Genomic DNA, 25,809 nt, shown 5'->3' with positions numbered 1-25,809 from the left:
CTAAATAGCAATTTTATGGGCACTGAAGCGCTCAAGATCAAAAACGACCCTCAGGGCTACCTCGGAGTAGGAACACAGGCTGTACCGTCCCTCCCTCGCACACGCCAGCCTTCACCCTCATGTCAGAGGAAGAGGCTGTGCAGGTTGCTGTCATTGTGGTAGTGGTGCAGTACCTGCTATACACGTAACATGCACTTAAGTATTTAATTAAAAATATAAAAACAACAAAACTGCACCAAAAAAACATAGCCACAAAGCACCCAGCAACCTAAAATAGCAAAACTTCGAAGGCAAGCGTGAAAGAGTCAACTAGCTTACTAAACGACGCCCCTTTTACTTCTAGTCTCTATCCTGACACGAGAGGGAGCTGGCGGCAGCTAAGGCACCATGAGACCCTGCCTCCTCGGCAGGGCCGGCGAAAACCCCCGCGCCTCGTAGGGCAGCCTTCCTGTCACCCTAAAACACAGCCGGCAGAGCGAAGACGCCACCGCAGCCCTGCTGCGGGACGCTGAGGTACCGCCACCGGGTGAGGACAGACACCGGGTGAGGACAGCACCGGGTGAGGTACCGCCATCAGGCGACAACCGCCGCCCCCGCCCGAGGGCGGCCCGACCGTTAACGGCCGTCGGCGCCCGCCACACCAGGCACGCGGCTGAGGCGAGTGCCGTCGCGCGAAGGCCGGGGCGGCCGCCGCCGCTGAGGCAGAGCGGGGGCTCCTTGCGCGTTGGGGCGAGCGGGGCTGAGGCGCTGCCCGCGGCGGGGGAAGCTGCCCTGGGAGGCGGTTAGAGGTGGGCTGGGGCGGCCCGTGGAATCTCTCGGCCCAAAGGGTTGCAGAAAGGGCTGGCGAGTCGTGAGGTGACGGGCCGGGGAAGTGGCCGGGCCGAGTTATCGCTGGCTACTAGGTACCCCACGGGGGAGGTGCCTCCTGTCAGGCTGGAGGAGGGCGCCTTGGTTTTCTTGTGGGGTGGGGGTAGGCGTTGGTGGGCTCTGAGCGACATAGTGCTGTGCCTCTTGGGGCGAAGGGAGATGTTTCTGGTCGGTTTCTGGTTACTGCTGAGCTTAGCTAGCTGGGCTGAGGGGGATTTTTCACAAAAAAAGGTGTTAATTGTTAATTCTCTTTCACGTGTTCAGAAAGGAGGCTTCCAAAGAAGTTTTCTGATGGGCTCTCAAAAACTTCTGTGAATGTCAAACTTGTTAAGCTGAAAAAAACCCAAAACATCTTACATAACTCCTCCTAGACTCGACTGCAGGGGCCTTCTTTCTGCTGGGCAGGTCACCAGTTGGAGTAACAGGACGTGCCCCTGCAGCAGTGGTCCCTGCTGGAAAGAATTTTGTTTCTCAGATGTTAAAACTAACCTTTTTTCTGCTTTTCTTGTTCTTAGTCAGATAAAACACTGTAATAATCCAGAGGTTCAGGCTCAATAACAGATCTTTTCTAGCCTCTTCCTTCAACTTAAAGGAGGAAATAGAGCTGTTAAAATGTGTATGTGATCACTCTGTGATTTCAGCCCTGGCCAAGCTCCCCTGTTCCTCTGCTATACTGTTTTGCAGTCTTCAGGAGTATGTGGTCTCTTACACACATTTCTCATGAAATCTTGAAGAGTAGAGGGGTAAAAATGTGTTGTTAATGCCATCACCACAAATCATCTTTATTGACACGAGAATGCTTTAAAAAAATACAGTGTGTTCTACAAGTTAGCCAGCCTCATAAAAAGTTTTTCTTGTCTTTGAAAAGGGTCTGCATGTCATTTGTAGTTAGGGTATGGAGGACTTCAACTTAAGTCTCTCTTACTGTCACACAGTAGATTACACATTAGAGGAAACATTTTTTGATTCCACAGACTGGAATGAAGAAATTCTCACTTGCATCTGACCAGCTGATTCATGACTGAGTTTTGGGCTTTACAAATGCCCAGTCCTTACAAGCTTAAAGAAAAATAGCTTTAAAAAAAATCTTCTGATGCAAATACCATTACTGCATTGCTTTCTGCTGAAATATAGTGTGTATGGTATGATTTAAAGTACCATTCCTGATCTGGAATGAAATAAGTAAGTAGTCTCTGTTCATTCACCAGCAGGAATTTTTATTGTTGTTTTTGACTACTGCTTTCAAGTCTTACATTTTATGTCAAGAATTAAATTGGCCAATTAAAGTGGGAAGTGATACTGGATCGTACTTTAAGTAGCCTAAATTCTCTTTTCCCATTCCATGCTGGAATTGTATAATAAATGATGTAGTTTTACGTCTTGAAGGCATGATAGTTTCCTTTGAATCTGTGTAATACAAGGGAAGAAGAGTTGTAACAAAAAAGTGTCCTTGAGAAAACAGAATTTCAGTATTATTATTATGCTGATTGTTGTTATTCTTGTTGCTATTTTTGTTTTCTAAACAAAAAGTAGAAGTTCCTTCAAATCATTAAATCTTCCAGTTGACAAGGGAGATGAGGGTGGGAAGGACAAGAATTTAGATATAGATATTACTAATTAAGATATAATTAAAGACTCATGGTTTACTTAGGGAGATTTGTCGTCCCAGCACTGTTTTAGCAGGCTTCAGCTTAGCATCATATTTACAGTGCTTTTATAGCACCTAAACTGTGTGGGAAGATTCAGAACTATTTTCATTTAACTAAAGTAGACTTTGTAAAACAATTATGCAAGTTGATGTGGAGATATATATATATATAAATGGAACTCCAGTGCAGCCAGCATAGTGTAAACAGCACAGTGACGTTAACTATTTAAACTTGCATTGAATTAAATTACCTGTTAGAAAATACCATTGTTTGCATCATGTGTTGCCATCTCCTTTTTCCGAGTGTACAGACACACACAGAGGAAAAAAATTTTTGAGAAGAAACTAAAGTAGCTCATTTGGAAGAAGAAATGAGGCAGATGTTTGATTCTGCCCATGCACAAATTTTGTCTGGCATATTCTGTCATCTGCAAAAACATCTGCGTTAGGTCTTTCTTCTTTTTCCTGTACTAAAAGATAGTATATCTTCTTGTCAGATGCAACTTACAAGTGGTGGGTAGACTGCTTTGCTCTCTTAACATCTATATGTGAAACCAAATGCTCTATATTGATTTCTGCTGCTTTTTTGAAGTGTGAAGCTTCAAAATGTTAAAGGAAACTAAAAAGTTTATTGGTAAATCCCTTCAGCCCGCACGACCTGTGCATCACCTCTCTTCTAAACAAGGTGAGTAACATGACTAAGATACTGTCCACTTTGCCAAGGCTTCAGTTGCTTATAATAAATAAGGATGTGTAAGGTGACTTGGATATGGGCTTTTTAATGCTTTTTTTCAGACTACAGTGATTTACAACTATTGCTGTGTGTTGATCTTACAACATAATCTCTGTGATAAAAATCTGAATTTAAGTTTATATAGAACTCTTTTTGGTGGTGTTTTTCTAGCTTTTGAAATTCTGGCTTCCAAAGCTGGATCAGGCTTTTCTGTTAAATTTGGATCTCTTGGATTAGTTGATTTATGCTGTTGAAAACATAAATATAATCTAAAAAATAGATTATTATCTATGTTTTATTGTAATTATGATATACAGCACCACACTGTTCTTACCTAGCCTTCATACAAGTTTAAAACAAACCTAAAAAAGCCTAATAAAAAAGTCATGTAGTTGTTGTATCAGGTTTGTATTTCTTGTATTTAAATGTCTATATGCCTTCTAGATAGTGCAGTATTATAGCTATTATTATTGTTAAAGTAGAAATTTTTGGTGGGCAGAGAAATAGTGACATCAGTGACAATGTGGATAGAACTAAGTAATGTAAATTTTTACTTTGTTTAAAATTCATGGAAGAAATGTAAAAATGCTATGGTGATTCAGAGCTATTAAGGTGTGAGTAAATGCTCTTATGATCTCTTTTGCGGTTTAATCTCAGTAATGTTCTAGTGTCAACACAAAATAAAAATGTGGATTCCATCTAAAATATTTTTTTCTTAATGTTTTCTCTTCTCTTCACTGGCATCAGCCATTGCATTGAACTTTCAGACTGAATTACCTAGGAATGCTGAAGTATGTTTGCAGAGTAAGGTTGACTGGGTAAGTATTAAGCAAATAGTAGATTACAAAGTTGATGGAGTGTGTTCTAGAGTTATCTAAATTGAAGCTCAGCTGATCACTTGTGTTACCAAATGAAAATAAACCATTTTCAGGTAGGAATGTCCTTGAATCTGTATGTTGTAAACCAGCAATGTTAGAAATGTTTTTAAAAAAGTATGAATTTCAGGAATGCCTTTTCCTGATATTTGCATTCACTAGTAGCTAAAAAATCTTACGAGTTACTCATGTAAGGATCGTAAAAGCCTCTGTGGTGTTTCTTTAGTTGTCACTGAATTTAAGACAACTATTTTTAAACTTAATGTATACATATGCAGTTCTTGCTTATTATGTGTAAAGAATAACTTAAGAAATATTTTTTTTTAGTTATGTTAGCAGCTACACAAATTCATTTGAGGCAGCAATCATGAAAAAACTACATAAACAGTTCTCATGCATTCTCTAGTTCTTTTCCATTGACTCTGCTGGATCAAACAATAAATGAACCATAGCATCCAAAAAAGCAGAATCACTGCTTTTTTTTTTTAGTGTTTAATTGGCAAAAATACTTGATTTTAGACATAGTACAGTGTGTCTTTCAAACTTGACGTAGGTTGTAGCTGGTTGCTGCAAACTGAAGTTTGTAGTGTTCAACTAGAATGCTTAATGGGTCATAGTTTGAATTTGGCTTTTTGTTGATAGTAATATGAAGCTTCCAATTTCTTTATTTTTTTTTTATGGTTAGGCCAAGTGTCCATTTTTTATTTTAGAAGAGGTCTAATGATAGTGTAGTCCTTAATTTTAAGCTTCTGGAAGCTATCTTCAACTTCTAAAATTCAAGATTCACCTTAACTTGATCACTCATAAGGAAATTAAGTTCTAATTGTCTCTTGAGCAATCTATATTTAGAGTAACAAACTTCTGTTTTAGAATAGTCCTGTGGTCAACAATGTTGTACTCAGTTTCATCAATATTTGGCTACACGAAGCTAGGTTATGCATTTCTTTGATGTTAGTATAGATGGTTTGGGTGGTTTTTTTCCTTATTCTTTGGCACAGAGAAGGCTTTTTGATACTTTTGACTGTCAGCAGTTTCATGGGTACTTCCAAATACCAGCTGATTAGCACCCTGTGAACTTGTTGGTTTTAGCTGATGGGCAGCATTGGCCTGAAGGCTGGCATAGCAGCTTCATATAATATTTTTCAAGAAGGAGCATTCCGTGACTTGTTCTGAAGATACCAAGACCTAGATCTGATGATAGTTATTGCTCTTCAGTGGATCTTGGCCTAACATCTGTGTGTTTTAAAATAGTTATCAGTGAAGAGCTGAGAAAGCTGTGTGGTGTTACCAGTTTGCTCTTTGGCTCCTGATAATGGTGAATTAATGTCCCCATTCCTAGAATAATACATGTGTTTCGCTTCAAGAATCTGTGCCTCAAAATTGTAATTGTATTTCAGATGCTTTAAATCTTACTGCTTTTTTGGCAAGACAGTAGTAGCGCTCTGTACATTCATAAAACTTTAATTATAGTTTTCTCCTTTTCTTCCTCCTCCAATATATTTCCTTTTACAGAAGATAAATGATCACAACACTAAACTTACTGTAAGGTGAAAACTAAGAAGACTTATTGCTAAAGGAAAACTTTTTATACCAGTCACGGTCTATGTAGCAACGGTCTAGTAAAGACAGAATAAAGGAAATGCAAGTTACTTTTTTGGAGAGCTTGGTGAATGGTCAAGATTTTAAAAAGAAAAGCAAATTGTATTTGCCACTAACTTATAAATAGATTTTATTTTTTTAAAGTAGGCTTTAAAAACAACAACAAAAAAACCCCTAAACCCCAACTCTGACAAACAAGGTTATTAAAGCAGTGAAAGAACTGATGAAAAATCAGTCAGCCAAATTCTCCAAAATGTTTTACTCTGCGTTATTTAGTATGCACACCTAAAGCTTCTCAGACCTCTGCCAGAAAAAAAAGAATCATTATTATTGCACATCAGGAGTGCTGGTCAACATTAGATTCAGCTCTGAGTAATCTAATAGTATTACAGTATTAAAACTACTACCTGAGGAACTTACTGTGTGAAATTTCCAGTGTTAAGTCTTGGAGGAAGTGAAGAAAGAACTACTGTTAACACTGAGTACAGTGATAGTGCTTGTATATAACATGCTAGCCTTAATTTTAGGGAATTTCCACCAAACTGATGTTAAGAGTGAAAGTGCCTGAATAGAGACTGTGCCCTAACTGAATAAGTGAATAATACTTTTTATTCTTTTATTGTGTCCAGAGAATTTCCAGCAGATTTGAGGAGTGGTAAGTCCACTACCTCAGGTCTATTTGTGGTAAAGAGGGGCTGAAAAAGACCCTATCAGTTAGTATTGGCTTTAATTAATTCTTCTTAGCTGCAAGTTAGAAATTATTTTGAACTTGAGAAATACATCCCAGGTTCTAGAGATACTCTTTATAATGGATTCCATTATTTGTAGATGGATTTCAGCTAGAAATATGTATAAGAGTATTGTGAGTGGTATTACTCAAGTGTAAAGCTTTGGACTGAAACCCAAGCATAATAGAGCTTTGATATTATTAAGTAGTTGGCAGGATGATGTGGTGGGGGATGATGCAAGAAGGAATGTAAAAATACTATGTTGATGTTGTCTGGCACATTGCTGTAAATTCTTTATCATGCATATCTTTTTTCGCATACATTTGAACATGTGTTAAATCCTTGTTTATACTTGGAAGGAGCATTTGAATAGCCAAGAAATGCAAAGACTAGTTTACCATAACAAAGTACTTGAAGTTAGCAGTATGGTTCTCTGTTAAGTTCATTCTCAGAAATCCTTAGAATTTCCAGATTTTTTTTCCCCAGAAGTTTTATTCAAATCAGAGTAAGATAAGTTAACTCAGGGCAGTGAGGAAGGTGCACGGCAAACTGGGCTTCAGGAGAGCAGACTTTGGCCTCTTCAGGGACCTGCTTGGTAGAGAACATTTAGATAATGTCCTGGTGTGAAGACCAGCCCAAGAAAGCTGGTTAATATTCAAGGATCACCTTCAAGCTCAGGAGCAATGTATCCCAACAGGAATTCAGGCAAAAACACCAGGAGACCTTCATTGATGAACAAGGAGCTCCTGGACAAACTCAGATGTAAAAGGGAAGCCTACAGAGGATGGAAGCAAGAACATGGAATTTTGCCATGGAAAGACTCTAGAGAAACTGAGCAGCCAGGGGTCAGGTTAGGAAAGGTAGAGCCCTGATTAAATCTGACCGGGGACATCAAAGGCAACACGAAAAGCTTCTGTAGATATGTCGGTGATAAAAGGAAGACTAGGGAAAATGTAGGCCCTCTCTGCAAGGAAACAGGAGACCTGGTTACTTAGGGTATGGAGAAGGTTGAGGTACTCAAATGACTTTTTTGCCTCAGTCTTCACTGGCATCCACCACAGAAGACGAAGGTAGGAACTGAGAGAATCAAGAACCACCCACTGTAGGAAAAGATCATGTTCAAGACCATATAAGGAACCTGGAGGTGCCCAAGTCCATGGTGTCTGATGAGATCCTTCTGTGGGTCCTGAGGGAACTGGCAGATGAAGTTTCTAAGGTATTGTCCATCGTATTTGAGAAGTCATGACAGGTCAGTGACATTCCCACTGAAAGGAAAAGGGGAAACATAACCCCCATTTTTAAAAAGGGAAAAAGGAAGACCCAGGGAACTGCAGGCCAGTTAGTCTCACCTCTCTGCCCATCATGGTCATGGAGCAGGTCCTCCTGGAAACTGATAAGGCACATAAGTGGCAAGAAGTTGACTGGTGACAGCCACCATGGCTTCACTTCAGGCATAAGATGCCTGACAGATATGATGGCCTTCTGTGATGGGGTTACAGAGTTGGAGGGTAAGGGAAGAACAGCTGATGTCATCTGCATGGATAGACATGGACTTGACAGGTGGACCACTTGGTGGATAAGGAACTGCATGGATGTTTGCATGCGGTCAATAGCTTGAAATCCAAGTGGATATCAGTGACAGATGACCTTCCTCAGGGGTTGGTATTGAGACCTGAGTTGTTTAGCATCTTTGCTGGTGACATGGAGGATTGGATTGAGTGCACCTTCAGCAAGTTTGCTGACAACAATGAGCTGTGTGGTGTGGCCAGCGTGCTGGAGGGAAGGGAAGCCATCCAGGGGGACCTTGACAAGTGGCTATGTGCAAACCTCATTAAGCTCAGTAATGTGCAAGGTCCTGCATGTGATTTGGCAATCACCAGCACAAATACAGTTTGGATGGGGAATGGATTTATAGCACTCTGGAGGAGAAGGACTTGCAGGTAGTGCTGGATGGAAAGCTCCAGCCCAGAAAGCCAACTGTATCCTGGGCTACTCCTCTGCTCCACTCTGGTGAGACACCACATGGAGTACTGCATCCAGCTTTAGACCCCTAACACAGGAAAGACATGGACCTTGGATTGAGTCCAGTAAAAGCAGTGTGAGGGCTGGAGGACCTGCTATGAAGACAGGCTGAGGGAGTTGGGGGTGGTTCAGCCTGGAGCAGAGAAGGCTTCAGGGAGACCTGGTAGCGGCCTAGTACCTGAAAGGGGTCCTAAAGGAAAGCAGAGGAGAGATTTTTTACAGGGGCATGTAGCAATAGGGCAGATTTTAAGATGGTAGGTTATGATTAGATACTAGGAAGAAATTATTTATTGTGAGGGTGGTGAAACAGTGGTACAGATTGCTGGGGAAGTTGTGTCTCCTCCCTGAGAGTATTTGAGGCCTGCTGGATGGGGCTTTGAGCAAACTGGCGTCGTGGTGTCCCTGCCTGTGACAGAGAGGTTGGAACTAGATGATCTTTAAGGTCCCTTCCAACCATTCTATGATTAAATTTCAACTGCAGAAAATGGAAATGCAAGCCATATGGATAATATGCTAGAAATATTTTGCAGTCTTAGCACACAATGAAAGATTGTCCAGAAAATAAGATCTCTTCTGCCTTTGATAAGAGCTCCCCAAAATTTTCAGTACTTCCTGTTCTTCCATCTGCCTCCACCCTGCCAGGAAAAATAATAATTATGTCTCAGGATGAGATTTAAATTCCTCAGCCTTTTGGGAGCCAAGCTGAACTGTTGAGGGTAAAAAATTTTCCTACTTCCCCAAACCTTTATTTCAGTGTTTTGGCAGCTGGAAGGAACTCAACATTATGCTGTAGATTTGGCATTTTGATGCTTATAAAACCTTTTGCTAAGTGAGAGAACCTGTCTCTCTCTCTGGTCTTAAGGAAAGTCCTTCCTTGCTTTTATTATTCCCCAGTGTTGCAACTTGTGAGATAAAAGGAAGAGATAATTCTGGTGTACCTAAAAACTAGCAATAACACTAAAATTCTGTCTAAATGATTACTGTCTCAAATGTGCCTACTTTTACTGCTTTTTAGGTCATTGAACTATTCCTTTATTGTACGTTATCAGTAGTAACAAGCATTCTGTAGGTTTAAATTAAACTTCTCAGATGTTTTACATAACGCATATTCCTGTTCACAGATGCATCAGGTGTTATAAATAACTACAGTTCTGACTACAGTGTAATTTTTGCATATGTTTCTGTTCTATAAAGAAGACTGATTAAAATCAAGAAGTAGGAAAAAGCACAGTATGCAGTTTTCTTAATGCATAGAGAGTATTAATTGTCAAAGTTCTTGGAGACTGATGAAAGCAAAATTGATTACTGAAACTGTGCTAGAACTGTTATTTTTAACTAAGAAATCCAGAAACATACAACCATGTTTTAATATGTTTAAAGGAAACAAACTTCATAACTTAATTTTGTGAAATTCATAATAAAAATTATTACTCTTTCTACCCTAGTTATCTGGAAAGACTGAAGCGAAGATCTCAACTCAAACTATGTTGCCCTGTCAACCAAAACAACGTGAATCAGAAGCAAAAAAAGGAGGTAAAACACTGCATGGAGATTTGTGTCAGAATTGTATGTTCTGGATGCAAGTTGAACTTCAAAGAGAAGCGGGCTGCATATTATTTTTTCTGATTAGCCAGTGATGTGAGAGTTTGGCTTCCTTCTGCACCACAATTTGAGAGCAATATGGAACCTTCCTGCTTTTCACATAACACTTCAGGTGTAAAACTTGCTCATAAATAAGGTGGGAAACCTCTGCTTGTAGGCTTGCTTGTATATTAAAGTCTACCTGTCTTTTTTTTTTTTTTTTTTTTTTTTTTTTCCAAACAACCAAAAAAACCCCCAAAAAAACAAACCAAAGAAACCCACAAAAAACCCAAAAAAGAACAAACTCTAAGCATAAAAAATATTTCTTCACATAAAATCCTGCTTTTTTGTGTAACTTGCTTCTGTGTGTAGGAGTGCAGGTTTGCGGGTTTGCGTTGCATCCAAATGTAGTCTCACAGTCTCCTCTGCTCTACTTCCTGCCTAATTCTTCATTTTTAAGCATGTCACAGCAATGATGCAGGTTTAGGTCATCAGTTCATTGAGACAGATTTTTCTGTTGTCCTGTAATTGTGTGTCTCAAATCTCCATTTGTAATTTCCAGTAATGAAGTAATATCTGGAGACTTGGTTTATTCTGTTGGTCTTAGTACTCGAGAAGTGAAAGAGTTAAGTTTTATTGAGCCTTTCCTATTTTTCCTCAGTCTGAGGATACTTTCACTCAGGTTCTTGAGCAGTAATTCTTCTCTGTTGTGTATTACTGACTTGAAAGGCAGTCTTCCATGTATCCCCTTTCATGCTCAGGTTTGGTTTTTTTATTCTTCATCGGGGTAAATAGCAAAATATTCTGTTCTTTAGATCTAGTTTGGTGTCACACTTGTCAAGTTCTGTCTATGTGGTGGTGGCTTTCTGATCCTTTCTCAATGATTCAACTTGTGATGTGAACACTGTTCAGTTCTACCAGATGTTGTGTGGCTTTTCATGAGATCGTGGTCTCATGTATAAGCCATCACTGTAGACATTTTTTAGGGATTAGTTGCTGTCTTGCACTTCTGTGAGGTCTGCTCCATGTTTGTCCATAATGTCCATAATTGTGTTTGAACACTTGTTTTCAAGGGGCTTTTGTTTCAGCAGTTTGTTTGGTGATTGTTGTAACCCTTTCTTTCATATTACCACAATTTAATAGGGTCTGTTATTCAGCTACTGCCTACAAATAAGTCTCTCTTTTTTTTTAAACTTCCTTTCCTCCATCACACTGTGAAATTTCCACTGGAACTCCAATTTTGTTGCCAGTTGTACTTAAAGTCCTAGATAATAAGTTCCATTTGATACCAGTTCAGTGGTAGTATGACTTCAGTTATCTGTATTTGCAGGTCTTAAGTTCTTTTTACAGCTATCTCAGTCACTTCCTTGCTATCTCTTAGGCTTACAGAATGGTTTGGGTTTAAAGGTCATCTAGTTCAGTCCCCCTCTGCCTTGGGCAGGGACATCTTCAACCAGATCAGGTTGCTCAGACCCCACTCCAACCATCTCTATGAGCAAGCTGTTCCAGTATTTCACTATACTTATTGTAAAAAATCTCTTCCTTATATCTAGACTGAATCTACTCTCTTTCAGTTTAAAACCATTGCCCCTTGTCCCATCACGAGAGGCCCTACTAAAGAGATTACCACATCTTTTTTAGAAACCACTGCTTTAAATATTGGAAGGTCACAGTAAGGTCTCCCTAGAGTCTTATCTGGGCTGAACAACTCTCTCAGTGTGTCTTCATAGGAGAAATGATGAGAAGTGATGCATCCCTGATCATTTTTGTGCCCCCCCCTCCAACATGTCTGTGTGTTTCCTATGCTGGACAGTAGTAATCTTCCTATGTTTTTAAACAAGGGGAAAAAAAATCAACAAAAAAAACCCAAGCTGTAAGTTTTCAAGTACATTTGTGTTCTTTAAAGTATTCTTTTTAAAGTTATTCTCATGCCCTCACATAGGTTCAGCAAGCTATTACAGTCACTTGTGGCTAAAGGCAGGAAAATATCCCCTTCGTATTTGGACGTTGTGGCTTCTCTTGTCAACATCCTGCAGCCTGAGAAGCAAAAATCTTCAGTCAATCCAGTGACTGTGTAACAGTCTTACAAGAGGCCCAATGTTCTTAAAGTAACAAACTTCTTTGTCTCAAGGAGCAGAGATAAAGTTTATCCTGTCTTTGCCTAATTCTTTATTTCTGCTCTTGTTTAAGAATACCAGCTTAAAATATAGACATGTGTAGACATAATCTGAGGCCATGCTAGAGCAGTGATATTGGTACAAACTTGAATTATAATATGCATGTCCAGAGCAAAGCCTACAACTCTTGTTGATTCAGTGTAAAAACCCTCAAAGCTATTTCATTGATATTAATCTGTTTGCCAGTTTACCTCTAGCAGATCTCATAATTACTTTTTCCTGTGGAAAGACATAACTTAATAGCCCGAAGAAGAGAGTCACTCAATTTTTGTTGTCTGTCCCAGAAACGTACCACTTCTGTGTGAGTTAGAAACATATATTCTTCTAGAGGTGTAAGACCAGTTTGTAGTGTTTCTGTTTATTAGAACAAGATTCAGGGAGTCTGTAGTGTAAGGTTGGATTCATCTTTTTTTATATTTTTCTGTATTTAAACAGTAAACACTTGTTAGCTTGAATTAGTCCTCTATGTTTACTAAGTCAATTTGATAAAGTTAAATGCTCTGTAATTGACTACACATGGTCCTGATGCAAGGTCAGACTTAAATTATTGCTATTTATAACACTGATTTTTGTATTCCACATGCAGCGTTTTCATCCTTGTATAAGAAAACAAAGTTACCTGAATTCCTAACCTTAATACCTTAACAGCAATGTTAAGCTTTATACTTTTGTGTATTCACAGAAAGGATCAAATACAGCAGAGATTTCCTTCTGAAACTTTCAAGTGTTTCTCTCTCTCAGAAGAAGCCAGAGTTTCTTCCTGATCACCCAATTGTACTTGAAAAGCCAGTAAGTGAGTCTGAGACCACTGGGGTGTAATTCTTGTGGAAATAAAACTCCTGTCTTGGAGAAGTGTGTCCAGATGACCACTGTGGTAGCTGCAACTTGAGGCAGTTTTGAAATTTATAAATTTCTATTATTTCCAAAACCAAAGTTAAACTAATATGTGACAGGATTGCCCATCCCTAATCTTACTTTTTACATCTTTGTTGTATTTGTCCTCAAGACAAAAGCATTACTTGTTTGAAAACCTGCCTACAGATAGGGAAGGCAAAACTCTCATTTCATAAGTTCTCCCCCTCCCCTTTCTGTCACTTGAGTTTCTAAAGGGAGCAGTTTTTGACAATATATGTACTTTGATATGGTTATGTTCATAGGCAAAGGGGAACCCCCACAAAAATGGAGTCACTGGACAAATGAACTCTAAAATTAATCATGACATGGCTAACTTGGGAATAATTTGGGTAGCAAGAAAGAAGGATAGTAAAAACTCGTGCAGGCCAAGATGTCTTGCATGTGTTTTGAAAGAGGTTGTTTTGGGGCTGGAAAAACTTTGTAGGATGTTGTTATAAGTGTTACCTGTTATATATAGTATTTTTAGAAATGAGAGTATCTTGATGTTTGTGAGGCCTTCTTTTGAAGTCTTTTTTCTGCTTTGTGTTAGTCTTACATATGAATGCCTCCACCTGCATCCACTAACTTGTCAGACAGATAAAAACTCACTGAGTTTTCTGATTCTGTTGAGCTACAAAAGGGGTAAATTGCAAGTCCTTATTAGTCAGGATGTTTTGTTTGAATAACAAAGTGTATTCCTGAGCTGTCTTTACTGGTGTCTTAAGCACAAGGTGTGGATGGTTGAGTAGGAAGCTAAAGAAAAAATCCTGTTCTCACTAGAAAAAAAGCAAAAGGTGGTAAATTTAGTGTGTGATCTTGAAGACAGTGTTGAAAAGGGGTTGGGAAGTATATTGGTCTCATTAGTATATAAAGGTTAGTGTGCCAGTCATAATTCAGAAGTTTGTTTCACATCATGTGGAAGTTGGTCAGTGATTATATGTTTTTTTAATTGACTAGAACAAATGTTTTGCTGACTGAAGAGTGGTTTATCAATATGTTTATAGATGTTTATAGAATGTTTATCAATATGGTGATAGGCGCTTTATATATACAATTATATGTAACTAAATATCAATATCAATATAAATATAAATATTTATAGTCATCTGGGAGTCTTTTTCAAGTTGTATTAACGTAGATTTAGTGTAACGTAGATATAGGCCCTTTGGATGTGGATTGTCTCTAGATGTATTTTGTATGCCAGCATCAATGTACCAGCTTGCTTTTCACTTAGCAGTTTCCTTATTGACAAGGAAGAGTTAAAAATTACCATTGGTAGCCAAGACCAATCTTAGTTAAAGTGTATGAACTGTGTGAGAAATCCTAGTGCTGTTTAGTGAAACAGAAATGTTTGTGGAACACATGTGCCCTACCCAGCTGTCACTTTCTATGAAAAAAACGTGGAGGTATTAAGTTGCTCTGTACAGGAATCAAAATACAAGAATATGTGATTAGAAGAGAATCTGAATCTTACCTAGAGAATACCTCAGACTTGACTTAACTATTAAGTTATGGATCTTACTTCCAGACATGACATGTTAGTGTGAAATGATGCATGCTGAATTTGAAGAATGAGGAGTGATAAAACACACTTCAGAATTGAACGAAAAGCCCTCCACTGTGTACATTTTAGGGGACAAAGACATGCATTATTTCCTCTTCTGACTTAGGTGCATCTCTTGGAAAACGTTACTTGTGAGACTTCAATGAAATACTTCTTGTTAGTCAATATGGAAATCGGAGAGGCCTCTATGGGGCTTGTTGGTGTATAACTCCTTTTAAAACAGTGACACTGAAAAAGCCAGTTTTCTGTCCAGGAAAGGGTTTATCTCAAATGAAATAGGCTGAGCCAAATATCTCGCATAGGGATTTAGTCTTACATATTTTCCTTAATGCTTCTTAAAATACGTAGATTAGGGGAAAAGCATTTCATAATTCTTAACCATGTAATCTGAGAAGGCACCTGGAATAAAAGAAAAAGTGAAGACAAATTCAAAACTAATTTACTCAGAAAAGACAGTGGTTTCAGGCTCTTTCTGGTGCACTAAGGTGCTGTCAATCTGTCATGTTAAATTGCCTGTTTTGTGTGACACCTTGCTTGCTGAGACTGGATGTCAGAGTTGGAGCATTCTGCACTGAAATAGAACAAGTTGATTTTGTCCTGAAAGACACTGGGCTTTTTGGAGATGTAGGGATCAGACCTGCCTGTACACAGCTCAGCATGTGACCTTATGTTACTTTGTTGATGAAGTCTGCCAGGAAGATTTCAGATTAAGTGTCTATGATAAATGAAAGTAGAACTGTTTGGATTATTAAAAAAAAAAAAAAAAAAGGTAAACATGTATGGAGTAGAAAAGGGTTATAAGTAGATCCATGGCAACATGCTTTAAATGATATATTATAACTGAAGTAATGTGGGGGTTTGTTTGTCTTGCAGGAAAAGAGCAGCCCTTCTATTGACATATGCAAGAAATGAAAGGTTGTTCATAAGATGAGAAACCCATCAATGAAGGAACTACATATGATGTAGATCTTGAAGATTTTTGAAGGTTCTGGGTGCCTACAGATGAAAGTTGGACCCTGTGAATGCTTTAAAATTCAAACCTTTAATTTATAATGCCTGTAATTGTGATACAATTACAGTGAAAATAAATAATTATACATTTTTCTGTGACAGAATTTTGTCCTTGATTTGTCTGTGTTACATATATAGCCTTAGAGTTTGACCATAAATTCTAAACTATTTCTCACCTCCTTTCCTTAGCAGTAATAATGGATTAGCAAATACTGGCTGTCAAATCCCAGATATCTTAGGATATGTCCTCATCTGTCTTGATTTTTTTCTTCCTTATCCTCCCCCAAAATTTCAGTTGATTGCTTGCTGTCTTCATTTGAAATCTCCATCTTGACACAAGAGATTCCTTGATATCTTGTGGATTTACACCTTCCTTCGAAGTACAGTCTCTTTTTACTAATGGTTTCACTGAAATAAGAAATCTTTTTTCATCATGGATCAGAACAAGAGAACTGTCTACATACTGCATTACTTGGAGTTCTTTGTAAATGATTGTTCAGGATTTCTTGATTTTAAAATGTGGAAGTCATGGGCAAAATTGAAGAAAAAGATTGATTCTGATTATGTCTTGTGGGAAATGGGTATAGCAAGAGATAGTTAATTCCATAATTTTCTTTAATTAGAATAATAGCGAAGTAGAAAGCAGCAGTTTGAGTATTTCCTGAAAGTGTTCTTCAGTTCACAAGCATCAAGAAGCTATTTTGTATGAATATAATTACCTTCAAAACCTGAATTCAGACCTACATTTAGACACTGAAGGCAATTTTTTAACCTCTGTCACAAATGATAATGGAAACTAAATGAGAATGTGTTGAACATCTCAATAGGGCAGAAAACTTTCAATTTGCATTTGGCAGACAGTAGATTTCTTTCTCTGAACTACACAAATAAACTCCTTTGAATTCAGTCTCTTGTTAATTTAGCATAAGTTTGTCAATTAAAGTAAGCTTCCAAGTGAATTCTATTTTTATGTTGTTTACAAGAACTGAAATATTTTTTTGTTTGTAAGTTTTGTAATCACTAGGAGCTTTTTGGAATGAGTCCTATGGATCTTTTTCTCCAGTATGTGTTGAAGGCAGTATCTGTGTGTAGTTCTCAAAAATCCCAAGTGAAACCTCTCAAACTTTTTCTTGTGTATCATTCATCAAAGGGTTTGTTTACTAGTAAATATGCAAAGGAGAGTAACTGTTAAAAGGACATAGGACCCACTAGAAATTTTACCACCACCACCTCCTAATTGACATGAGGTTCTAAAGTGGGTTATTTTAAGAACGATTTTGATAGAGTTTATCCAGTGAAAAGGAAAAACATTGTAAGTCTCAGTATAGTGTCATTCTTCACTTAAGGGTGTACTCTGCAGCACTGACATGTTCCTGTATTTCCCTTGCCAGTAGATCAGAAGTCACAAAAGAAAAGGCATACACCAGACCAACATCTTGGCATAGGAAGAAACTCATCCAGATCATCAGTAATATGGGTGGCTTTACTCCTGTGTTGCTAAAGACAGGAAACCTTTAGACTTTAAACTTGCACTGATCTATCATTTGTGAGTCTAATATGGTTATTTGGGTGGGTTTTTAAGAACAAACAGATAGGTAGGTGGATCATGTCACTATGGGAAAGCTTTGGACCTAAATATTGAAAGCATTCACTTTTGCTGAGTTACTGTGAGACGATTTAAAGGTGAGATTTGTCCCTATAACATGAGCACCTAAATTTAGGTATGTAGGCATCACTTTGACTTCCTCATTTGCTTAGAGAACCTAAGCTTCTTTGACTTTATTGGCAAAGGCTTTTTAATAGATGCAATTAATACTGCCTAAGGGTGGGCATCTGGTGTCATCTGAGGCATGCAGGATATTTGAAGCAGCTTCATGGCTGCTGGCATAAATGACACACAGCCCAACTCACGGGAGCTGGAGACCAGTGGAGGTACCCTAGAGCACCTCAGACACACTAGATGCCTTTATTTAGAAAATAATTCTAATTATATTAATTCTGCCTCAGAACTCCATTGATACAGTAGGAGCTAAGATGCTGTTAAATGCAGATATCTAAAAGTGACACCTTTCATAATCTTGAGCTCAATCCTGGTTTATTGAGTATGGAAAGTAACTGCCATTAAGATTGCTCATTTGTAGTGTAAATTCCCCACTCTTAATTACATGTGGTAATGTGCTGGTTAAGTTAAAGTAAAAATAGACACAGTGAAGAAGATATTTTATTGAGTATGACTTGCATGTTACATTTTGGGTACCTTTGTAACCTGGGAGTGCAAGGTAAAGGGAGTGGTCATTTAGCATGTAGAACTTGTCAACCTGTCATGGAGATGTGAGGTTACAACAGCCATTCATTCTTGAGCTGGAGGACACACCTGCTGCTCAGGTTCAGGGGACAACAGCAAGACTTCTCAGGGATAAAAGTATTTTTTGCTTGCAGGCTTATGACTTTTTATGCTCTAACAGCGGCTTCACTAATGACTTTTCAGTGAGCTGCACGTGGTCCAGTGAAAATATTTTTCAGGGTTCCAAGGAAATCAGTTATGAAATATTAAATTTGTGGATTGAAAGCAGCTTAACAGGCAGATGGGTTTTCTCTTGCAAGGGCTGGGACCAGAGGCTGTGAAGAGAGAATGGTACTGCCTTGTCTTGTGGGCAGATTTATTGTGTAAGTGAAGTTCTGTATTGAAACAAAAAGTTGTCTGTGTTTAGAGAGTCACAGAATCATATAATGTCAGGTTGGAAAGGTCCTCAAGAATCATCTGGCCCAGCCCTTCTAATATTATTGTTTATATTATTGTTTATATTGTTTATATGATATGTCTCAACACCCCATAGAGCTGAGACTTAAAACTTTCCAAAGTGGGAAATTTATTCTCCTAATGACTTTCAGCTTCTCTGAAGTGTAAGATATTTATACAAATGTGTACTGATGTTCATACCTGTTTCTTCAGTAAAAGGAGAGAACAGCAGCATTAAGTAACAACTGTATATTTACGTAAGACTAGAACTTTTCACAAATATTTACTCATACCAATCAAGATGCACCTTTCTGTGCCCAAATATACAAAATAAACAGCTTAAGGTAATTGTCTTATTTCATGAATCATTTCACTGAACCTAGTCACGAGAACAGGAGGTAATATATGTGCAGTTTTCTAAATTGTAAAATGAGAAAGATCACATCCATAATGATGAACAGGATCACATGATAAATTCCTAACCCAGCACACCTGTACACTGCTAGATGCATGTTATAGTAATACAAAACAATCCAACATTAACATTACTTGAAACCACAGCTTCTAGTTGTTATTGAGGACCCACCACGAGGCTGAAAGAGAGAATTTATTTGTTAGCATAAATCTCTTGTAAAAATCCTAAATAAAAAAGCTATAATGTATATAAAGAACTGTGCATTTATAAATGCAGCTAATACCACTTTACTTGAAAGCTGTGTGCTTTTAAGGACAAAACCTCTCCAGGCAGGGAAATACTTGAAAGACAGGCAAGCTGAGTGTAACTGTGGGGGTTGTGGCTTTAGCACAAGAATTTGTGTCTCCTTTTTATAACATCCAGAGAAGCAGTAACATTTCATAGGTGTGGTTGTATAAAGGAGCCCAGATCCCAGATCCCAAACCACATGAATGCTCCATCTTGTTCTGGTACGTGTCAGTATTTAGCACAACCTTGGGTGGTTTTGCTGCCTTTAATGGTTTTCTTTCCTGGTGACATTTTTCAAACCTGGTGTTTTTTGCACAAGTCCAGAAATGAAGAGCATTTTGCTCCAAAAGTGGGAGAATGGAACAACTTGTAAAATGTCATTCCCATAAAAGAAGATTTATTATCACCAGATTATAAGCAGGTCTGGAGTGAAACATTGGTACTTCTCCACAATCCCTGCCCTTTTGAAGCTGAACCCTATGCAGAGCAGATCCATGAGATTATAGAGAGAGACAGAAAGGAAAGAAAGGAATTGTGACTCTATGTGAGATGCCAAGTCCCCTTACAGACGGGCCTTTCTAAGCTCAGGAGGTTTTGCTCTAAACAGTCTGAGGATTAAATTCCATAACAAATCTTGTTTCTGTGAAGTTTTCCATATATCCTTCTGTTTATGCCATTTTCATGAAAAAAAGGTGTTATTATTGAAGAAGAAGGTTTAGAAGATACTAAAGAATCCTACCTGAATTTGGGTTATGAAAACCGAGTAGTCTCTGATATATCTGTGGATTAATGAATTTTGGCCAAAAAATGCCAATTTAACAGTTTATTGCATGGGTTATTGCATCATAAGTGTTAAATGGTTTTCACTGAGCTTTTGTTTTCTTCACCAAAAGGTTTTCTAGTGTCATCAAGGCCAGATCTTATATAAAGATCAGGTATTCACTGAGGATGAACTGGTAGACTGGCCTGAAGCAACTCAGTTGATTAACAGGTGTGCAGGTGATTGTAATAGGTTGGGGTTCCTGTTAACTGTTGGTAAATGAATTTCCTTTAGCATACTACTGGAGGTAACAGTCTTGAAATCCCACGTCTTTCTGAATTGTTCTTAGCCAGGTAAGTGAATCCTTTTTAATTTGATTAATCAACTGAGTGAAGATTCCTGCATTGTAATCTTTGAATGAGCTTCACATTATGAGTTAGAATTGTTTCAGGTCGTGGTTATCCAGATATGTCAAAAACTGTAGATGTGTTTGAGTTAGGATAACTTTGTTTTTTAAAATGGAGCCTATCTATGTGCTACTTGCAGACTGGTTGTGTTTTTTTTTTCCTGAATTTACAATGGTATTGCTTTATGGTGTCTAATATTATTTCATAATGTGTACTGGTATAATGCAGCAATCATTTTTTACTTCATGAACATTTTCTCTTTCAAATAAAAATATGACTTGTAGAGATTAAGCATGGGGAGTATGTTCCATTAAAGAAAACTTCAAACGTTTGCACAGGTTTCTAAATTACAGATAATCTATAAAATTGTAAAAAAATAAAATAAATAAATGGTGAATTCATTACTTGCCATTGCCCCCCAGCAAGGAGTGCAGGTTGAGAACTGCTGTTTCCATGGCAACCATCTGCCAGGGTAGAGAGCTGCAGCCTGAAATCCTTCTTAGCAGTCAGAGTGCATGCTTTAATGAGCATTCTGAATCCAGTTTCAGACACATCTATATTTAGGCATTTACAAATGATGTTTACATTTCTTTTAAAATGTTAATTGTGCTTTAGTTGGGAGACAAACCACCTCTGGAACACTCCTGGGTCATAACCAGTCTGTCTCTTTGACACAAAGTTTGGGGAAAGGCTGCATTGTTTCCTACAGCCTAATTTGTTTTAAATCCAGCAATTTCCACAGTAAGATACAAGATCTGAGGGGATTTTGGTTCATTAAGTGCAATCTCCTCATACTGCAGGCATGCATATAATTTTTTGTTCAAAGCAAGCTCATGAGGTCTGAAAATGTAGTCTGGTTTCTTTTAAGGAGAAACACCAAGGACTATTGATTTTTTTTTCTACTAGTTAGGGCTTTATTAATTTAAATTTAGTGTATACTTCACCATAGAGAAAACTGGGGGTTCATTGTAATAGATTTATGTTGCCCAACATGAAAATTTTGCTGTCCTCCCTCTGCTAATGTGGAACTGACACTTGCTTTGCTTCATCCTGCAATGTCTATTTTAACTATGATTTCTCTGAAAAAGATGATGCATCTTTTTTAGTTTGTATTAGAAACACTAATTTGGAATAATTTTTCACCCTGCTTTTTCAAAATAGTTGGTTTTAACATAGCAGGAGGCATGTACAGTGAATTGGTTAGTAAATATAAATTATTAGTAACTAAATACTGGTGTCAGTAAATATAATTAGGTTGTAGTCTTGATCAGCAAATATTTTTTTTGCCTCTAAATCTAGAACAAGCCCCATTTTACTAATCACAAATATTATTGTTTAATCTAGATATTTTCTTCAATAATATGCTTGTGTATGCTAGTGTAACTCATATAAAATAAAGTGTCGTGGGCCTTATTCTCCTTTAGGATAGAAAGTCTCACTAAGGGTGATGTGGCACAATGGTCTTGCTTGTGGAACAGATTAATAAAACAGAACTCTTCACATGCAACAAGCAAAATATTGCAAAAAACTGGTATTTACCGGGCACCAGCATTGTTGTGATGAGCTCTGGAGTTTCCAAGAAGTCCACGTTACTTCTTTGAAATGTCTTGCTGTAATTCATTTGAAGGTGGCTAAATAATTTGAAAAAAAATACCAAAACAAGAATCATAGAATAGAATCACAGAATCATAGAATTGGCTGGGTTGGAAGGGACCTCAGAGATCATCAAGTCCAACCCTTGATCCACTACTGCTGCAGTTACCAGACCATGGCACTGAGTGCCACATCCAGTCTCTTTTTAAATACCTCCAGGGACGGAGAATCCACCACTTCCCTGGGCAGCCCATTCCAATGCCTGATCACCCTCTCAGTAAAGAAATTCTTTCTAATGTCCAACCTAAACCTCCCCCAGCAAAACTTGAGACCGTGCCCTCTTGTCTTGCTGAGGGTTGCCTGGGAAAAGAGACAACCCCCACCTGGCTCCAACCTCCTTTCAGGGAGTTGTAGAGAGTGATGAGGTCTCCTCTGAGCCTCCTCTTCTTCAGGCTGAACAGCCCCAGCTCCCTCAGCCTCTCCTCATAGGATCTGTGCTCGAGTCCCTTCACCAGCCTGGTTGCCCTCCTTTGGACCTGCTCCAGGACCTCGATATCCTTCCTAAACTGAGGGGCCCAGAACTGGACACAGGACTCGAGGTGTGTATAACATACCTACCACAGAAACTTCTGTCTTCCTGCAGACCAGTTGATGTATACATATTTAGGATCATAGTGTTAGTCTGTCTTTTATAAATAGTAAAAATAATTAAGGAAAATGTTTTACTCTTAATTTTTTTAGCCGTCTGTCTGCTGCAGGTTATAACTCGGAACTTCTGATCACTGAAACTTCGATTTTGGGTCCCAAAGAGACATTCTGGGAATCTTCCAGATGGGTATTTTGTGAAGTGGATTTGGGAAGCTGTGGGAGAGTTCCCCATGATTGCTTGCCATGGTTAAGTGTGTTGTTGGATGGTTTGCCTCCTGTCTCACTCAATGGCTACTTCTCTTTCTTCCATTATCATTAAACTGTGGTAATATTGCAGCTGACCCATTCTTTGTGATCAATTAATATCCATCTAATGCTGTACCTTTCTCTATTCACTTTCTGGCTTTTTTTTAGTTCTGTTCAAAGTGTCTTGACATTTTTATTTATATGTTTCAGTATATTTTTGTCTTTAGCAATTTTTCTGAAGTATTAATTGTGATGCATTTCGCAAGAGGTTGATCAGCAGTATTTAATTTGTATTCAGTGCTTCTACACTATTGCTCTCTAACCTTCAAAACTTTCTGTATTATAAAAAAAACAACACACCACCCAAACTCCCCAAACTCACCTATTCCAGGCATTGCTGTTCTCCCAGAACTCATAAAGAATGAAGCAACTTTCACTTGGATGCTTCTGTGTAGAAACACTAAGAATTGTAGGATAGAACTAATTTAATCAAACATAGCACAGTTATTAGACATATGCAACTTATTCCAAATTGCTTATGAATAAGAACCAAATTAGCTGAGCTTTTTTAAAATCCAGAGTATTATATGGCTTTTTATTTATTAATAGATTATTACACTTATGATAGACTCTTATTTATAAACATCATTTTTCTAACTGCTCCAATAATGTCATTTATCTAAAGAAACACTATCAGTAATACAGAAAATTAATCAAATCACTGTGGTACAGAGAAAATCAGCTAATACAGTGTATTGCACACAGACAACAGCTCAAATACATTTATAAAGTAACTTGTGCTGTTTCATGGAAGAATTGCATTGTGAGAAGTCATCCTTTTGTATGAGAGTTGCATCAAAGTGGCATAGTTTAGGTCCTATGAAAGCAAATATTAATGGAGTAGAAAGACAGACAGGCTGATGTCTGCTGCAGATAAACTTTTGAAATAATTTTGCATACTATTTCCTTTTCTTATGCTATTCAGCTATTTATCCTGAGTAAAAAATTACCCACAGGTTATCTGCTGATTACACATCACTCGTCATTCCACTTATTATCTGGATCATTAAAGCTTTTTAGCATGTAGAGTACTTATATATTTGAGACCTGAAATTGATGTTTAGATGTAGAGCACAAAATATACATATTTTTCTTGAGTGCCCAAGTGTGAGATTGTGGCTCTTACTACTGATGCACTTGCAGATTGGTCTCATAGCCTATATTATAGTAAGAAATAATTTATATAATTTATTTGGTTTCTCCTGTTATATGTAAAATTACCTTGTAAAATAAATAGCAAGAAGCTGGAAAAAGTCAATGTCAGAAACATCCACAGTGAAAACCAACCAGTAGGTGGCATTACAGACTTAACGAATAACTGTAAATTTAGGAAAGGAATTTTGTTACCATAGAAGTTGTATCCGGAATTCACATAAACTCTCTCCCCTGGCAGGTTTGCATCGCTGCAGCATTCTGCTGGATATTTGTTTTTGGAAGGGGGCTGAGGGGCTTCTCTTTGTTTGTTTTTTTGTTTTTGTGGGATTTTTTTTTTTCCACAAGAGAGTTTTATTTTCCCTATCAGTCTGCCTTTACTGGTGAACCACTGCAAACAGGTCACTCTTTTCTTCTTCCAGCTTAACTTACTTTTTCTGGCCTGTGTGAACACTACTGATCATAAGTGGGATGATATCATAGCAACAAAGCTTAGAAATTAGGGATGTGACAGGCAGCCTTTGAAGCTTTTGAATCCATAGGAAGATTCTGTATTGTGTACACATTATTAAAAATATTATAAAAATATTTAATTCATAATGATCTGTAGTGTGGACGATAGTAGCTTTTTATGTTAAATTAAGAAATTCAGTACAGTGGTGAGTTACTGGAATTTATTCTTAACCCGACTCTACTGTTTTATTTAATTCTAAAAGAAGGAAAGCAGAAATGTACTGTTACATTGAAAAATTTTTTCTTTAATTTTTCCCATTAATTATTATATGTTAAAATTTTAAAATGACAGCCTAAAAGGCAGATTTTGAAAGCTTCCAAGCAGAGAACTGGCAAACAGTAAGTTGCTTGCTTGCCAGGTGAGCACAAATGTGTTTTCCAATAAAGAATGTCAACCTAGGAGCTTCCAGAAGTCATTAATTGATCACACACAGAGCTGAGAATCCTTAAAAGATTGTTAGTATATTCTGTGATACCACTTCCCTCTGTGCATATACTTCCACATCCCTTTCTGATTTTAGTTGTCTTTGAAAATCTTTGTCTTGCACGCCTGCTTTCCAGACAGGAAATATGTTGTTCAAGGTTCTCCCTTCATAAATAATCTAATTCCACTTAAGTTACACAAGAAATTAGACCTTATTCCTTCCTTCAGCTCAAGGAAAATAACATTATACTTACTGTAAGCAGCCACTCTGAGCAGAAGCAGATTCCACGTACTGCTTCAGAGCAAGCCGGAATCCCTCAAGTTCTTCTTCTATCACAGACATTTGACGTTGGACAATCATTATGTGCTGGCACAAAACCATGACAATATTACTGCCAAATCATCCTCTGAATTACTTGTACTTTAAGCTCAGAATAGTGTATCATAAAACAATAAAAAGCAGTCATCAGAGAAAACCAACAGAAGTTCTTTTGAAGTCTGCCCTCTCTGTTTTAGTGCTTGGAGTAGTGGAGAAGTAGAAATGCTCAAATGTGGCTCTTGTGAGGCTGAGGAACAGGATGGAAACACCCAAAATAAGAGCCCACCTCAGAGAAAGCAAGAGCTGTCCAAAGACAGAATGAGGAGGTATTTTCAGAAGAGTGTGAAGCAAATTTTGATCCTTGAAACATTCAGTAAAAAAGTCAGCATGTTTCCTTGGATGAATCTGTATGCAAGCAGGTGCAAGGTTTGAGATAAGAGCATATTCCCACAGCCTGTGCTGGAGGGATGCAGTGTTATATTTGATTGAGGTGCTCTTGTAGTCTTTGACCTTTTAGAGCTGTGACTCACACCTGAATGAAATGC

At 38.0% G+C, this 25,809-nt stretch overlaps 2 protein-coding genes across 4 annotated transcripts in view; one reads left to right on the top strand and one right to left on the bottom strand.

Moving 5' to 3' along the window:
- Positions 1-634: 634 nt before the first annotated feature.
- C2H8orf88 (chromosome 2 C8orf88 homolog) lies at positions 635-15,803 on the top strand. Of its 3 annotated transcripts, none has more exons than XM_071737903.1 (6): positions 635-788; positions 3,108-3,200; positions 3,996-4,066; positions 9,918-10,005; positions 12,913-13,019; positions 15,562-15,803. In XM_071737903.1, exons 2-6 carry the CDS (start codon positions 3,122-3,124, stop codon positions 15,598-15,600), a joined length of 384 nt encoding a protein of 127 aa, XP_071594004.1. In that variant the 5' UTR covers positions 635-788; positions 3,108-3,121; the 3' UTR covers positions 15,601-15,803. The 3 variants fall into 3 exon arrangements, with proteins under 3 accessions (XP_071594004.1, XP_071594003.1, XP_071594005.1); XM_071737902.1 differs by having other exon boundaries at positions 641-902; XM_071737904.1 differs by lacking the exon at positions 635-788 and adding an exon at positions 835-855.
- Positions 15,804-17,911: 2,108 nt separating this feature from the next.
- Positions 17,912-25,809, bottom strand: part of NECAB1 (N-terminal EF-hand calcium binding protein 1) — a 56,077-nt gene continuing 48,179 nt past the window's right edge. Inside the window, exons 10-13 of the mRNA XM_071737927.1 lie at positions 25,200-25,312; positions 23,179-23,256; positions 21,849-21,940; positions 17,912-19,032 (exon numbers count right to left, since the gene is read on the bottom strand). Coding sequence (XP_071594028.1) covers positions 19,004-19,032; positions 21,849-21,940; positions 23,179-23,256; positions 25,200-25,312 — 312 coding nt within the window. The 3' untranslated portion in view covers positions 17,912-19,003. The remainder of the gene's footprint in view (positions 19,033-21,848; positions 21,941-23,178; positions 23,257-25,199; positions 25,313-25,809) is intronic.

The sequence above is a fragment of the Heliangelus exortis genome, chromosome 2 (genome assembly GCF_036169615.1).
Source record: "Heliangelus exortis chromosome 2, bHelExo1.hap1, whole genome shotgun sequence".
Taxonomy (NCBI): Eukaryota; Metazoa; Chordata; class Aves; order Apodiformes; family Trochilidae; genus Heliangelus; species Heliangelus exortis.
Note: the sequence above shows the minus strand (reverse complement) of the source record. Positions and strands in the feature narration are given on the sequence as shown.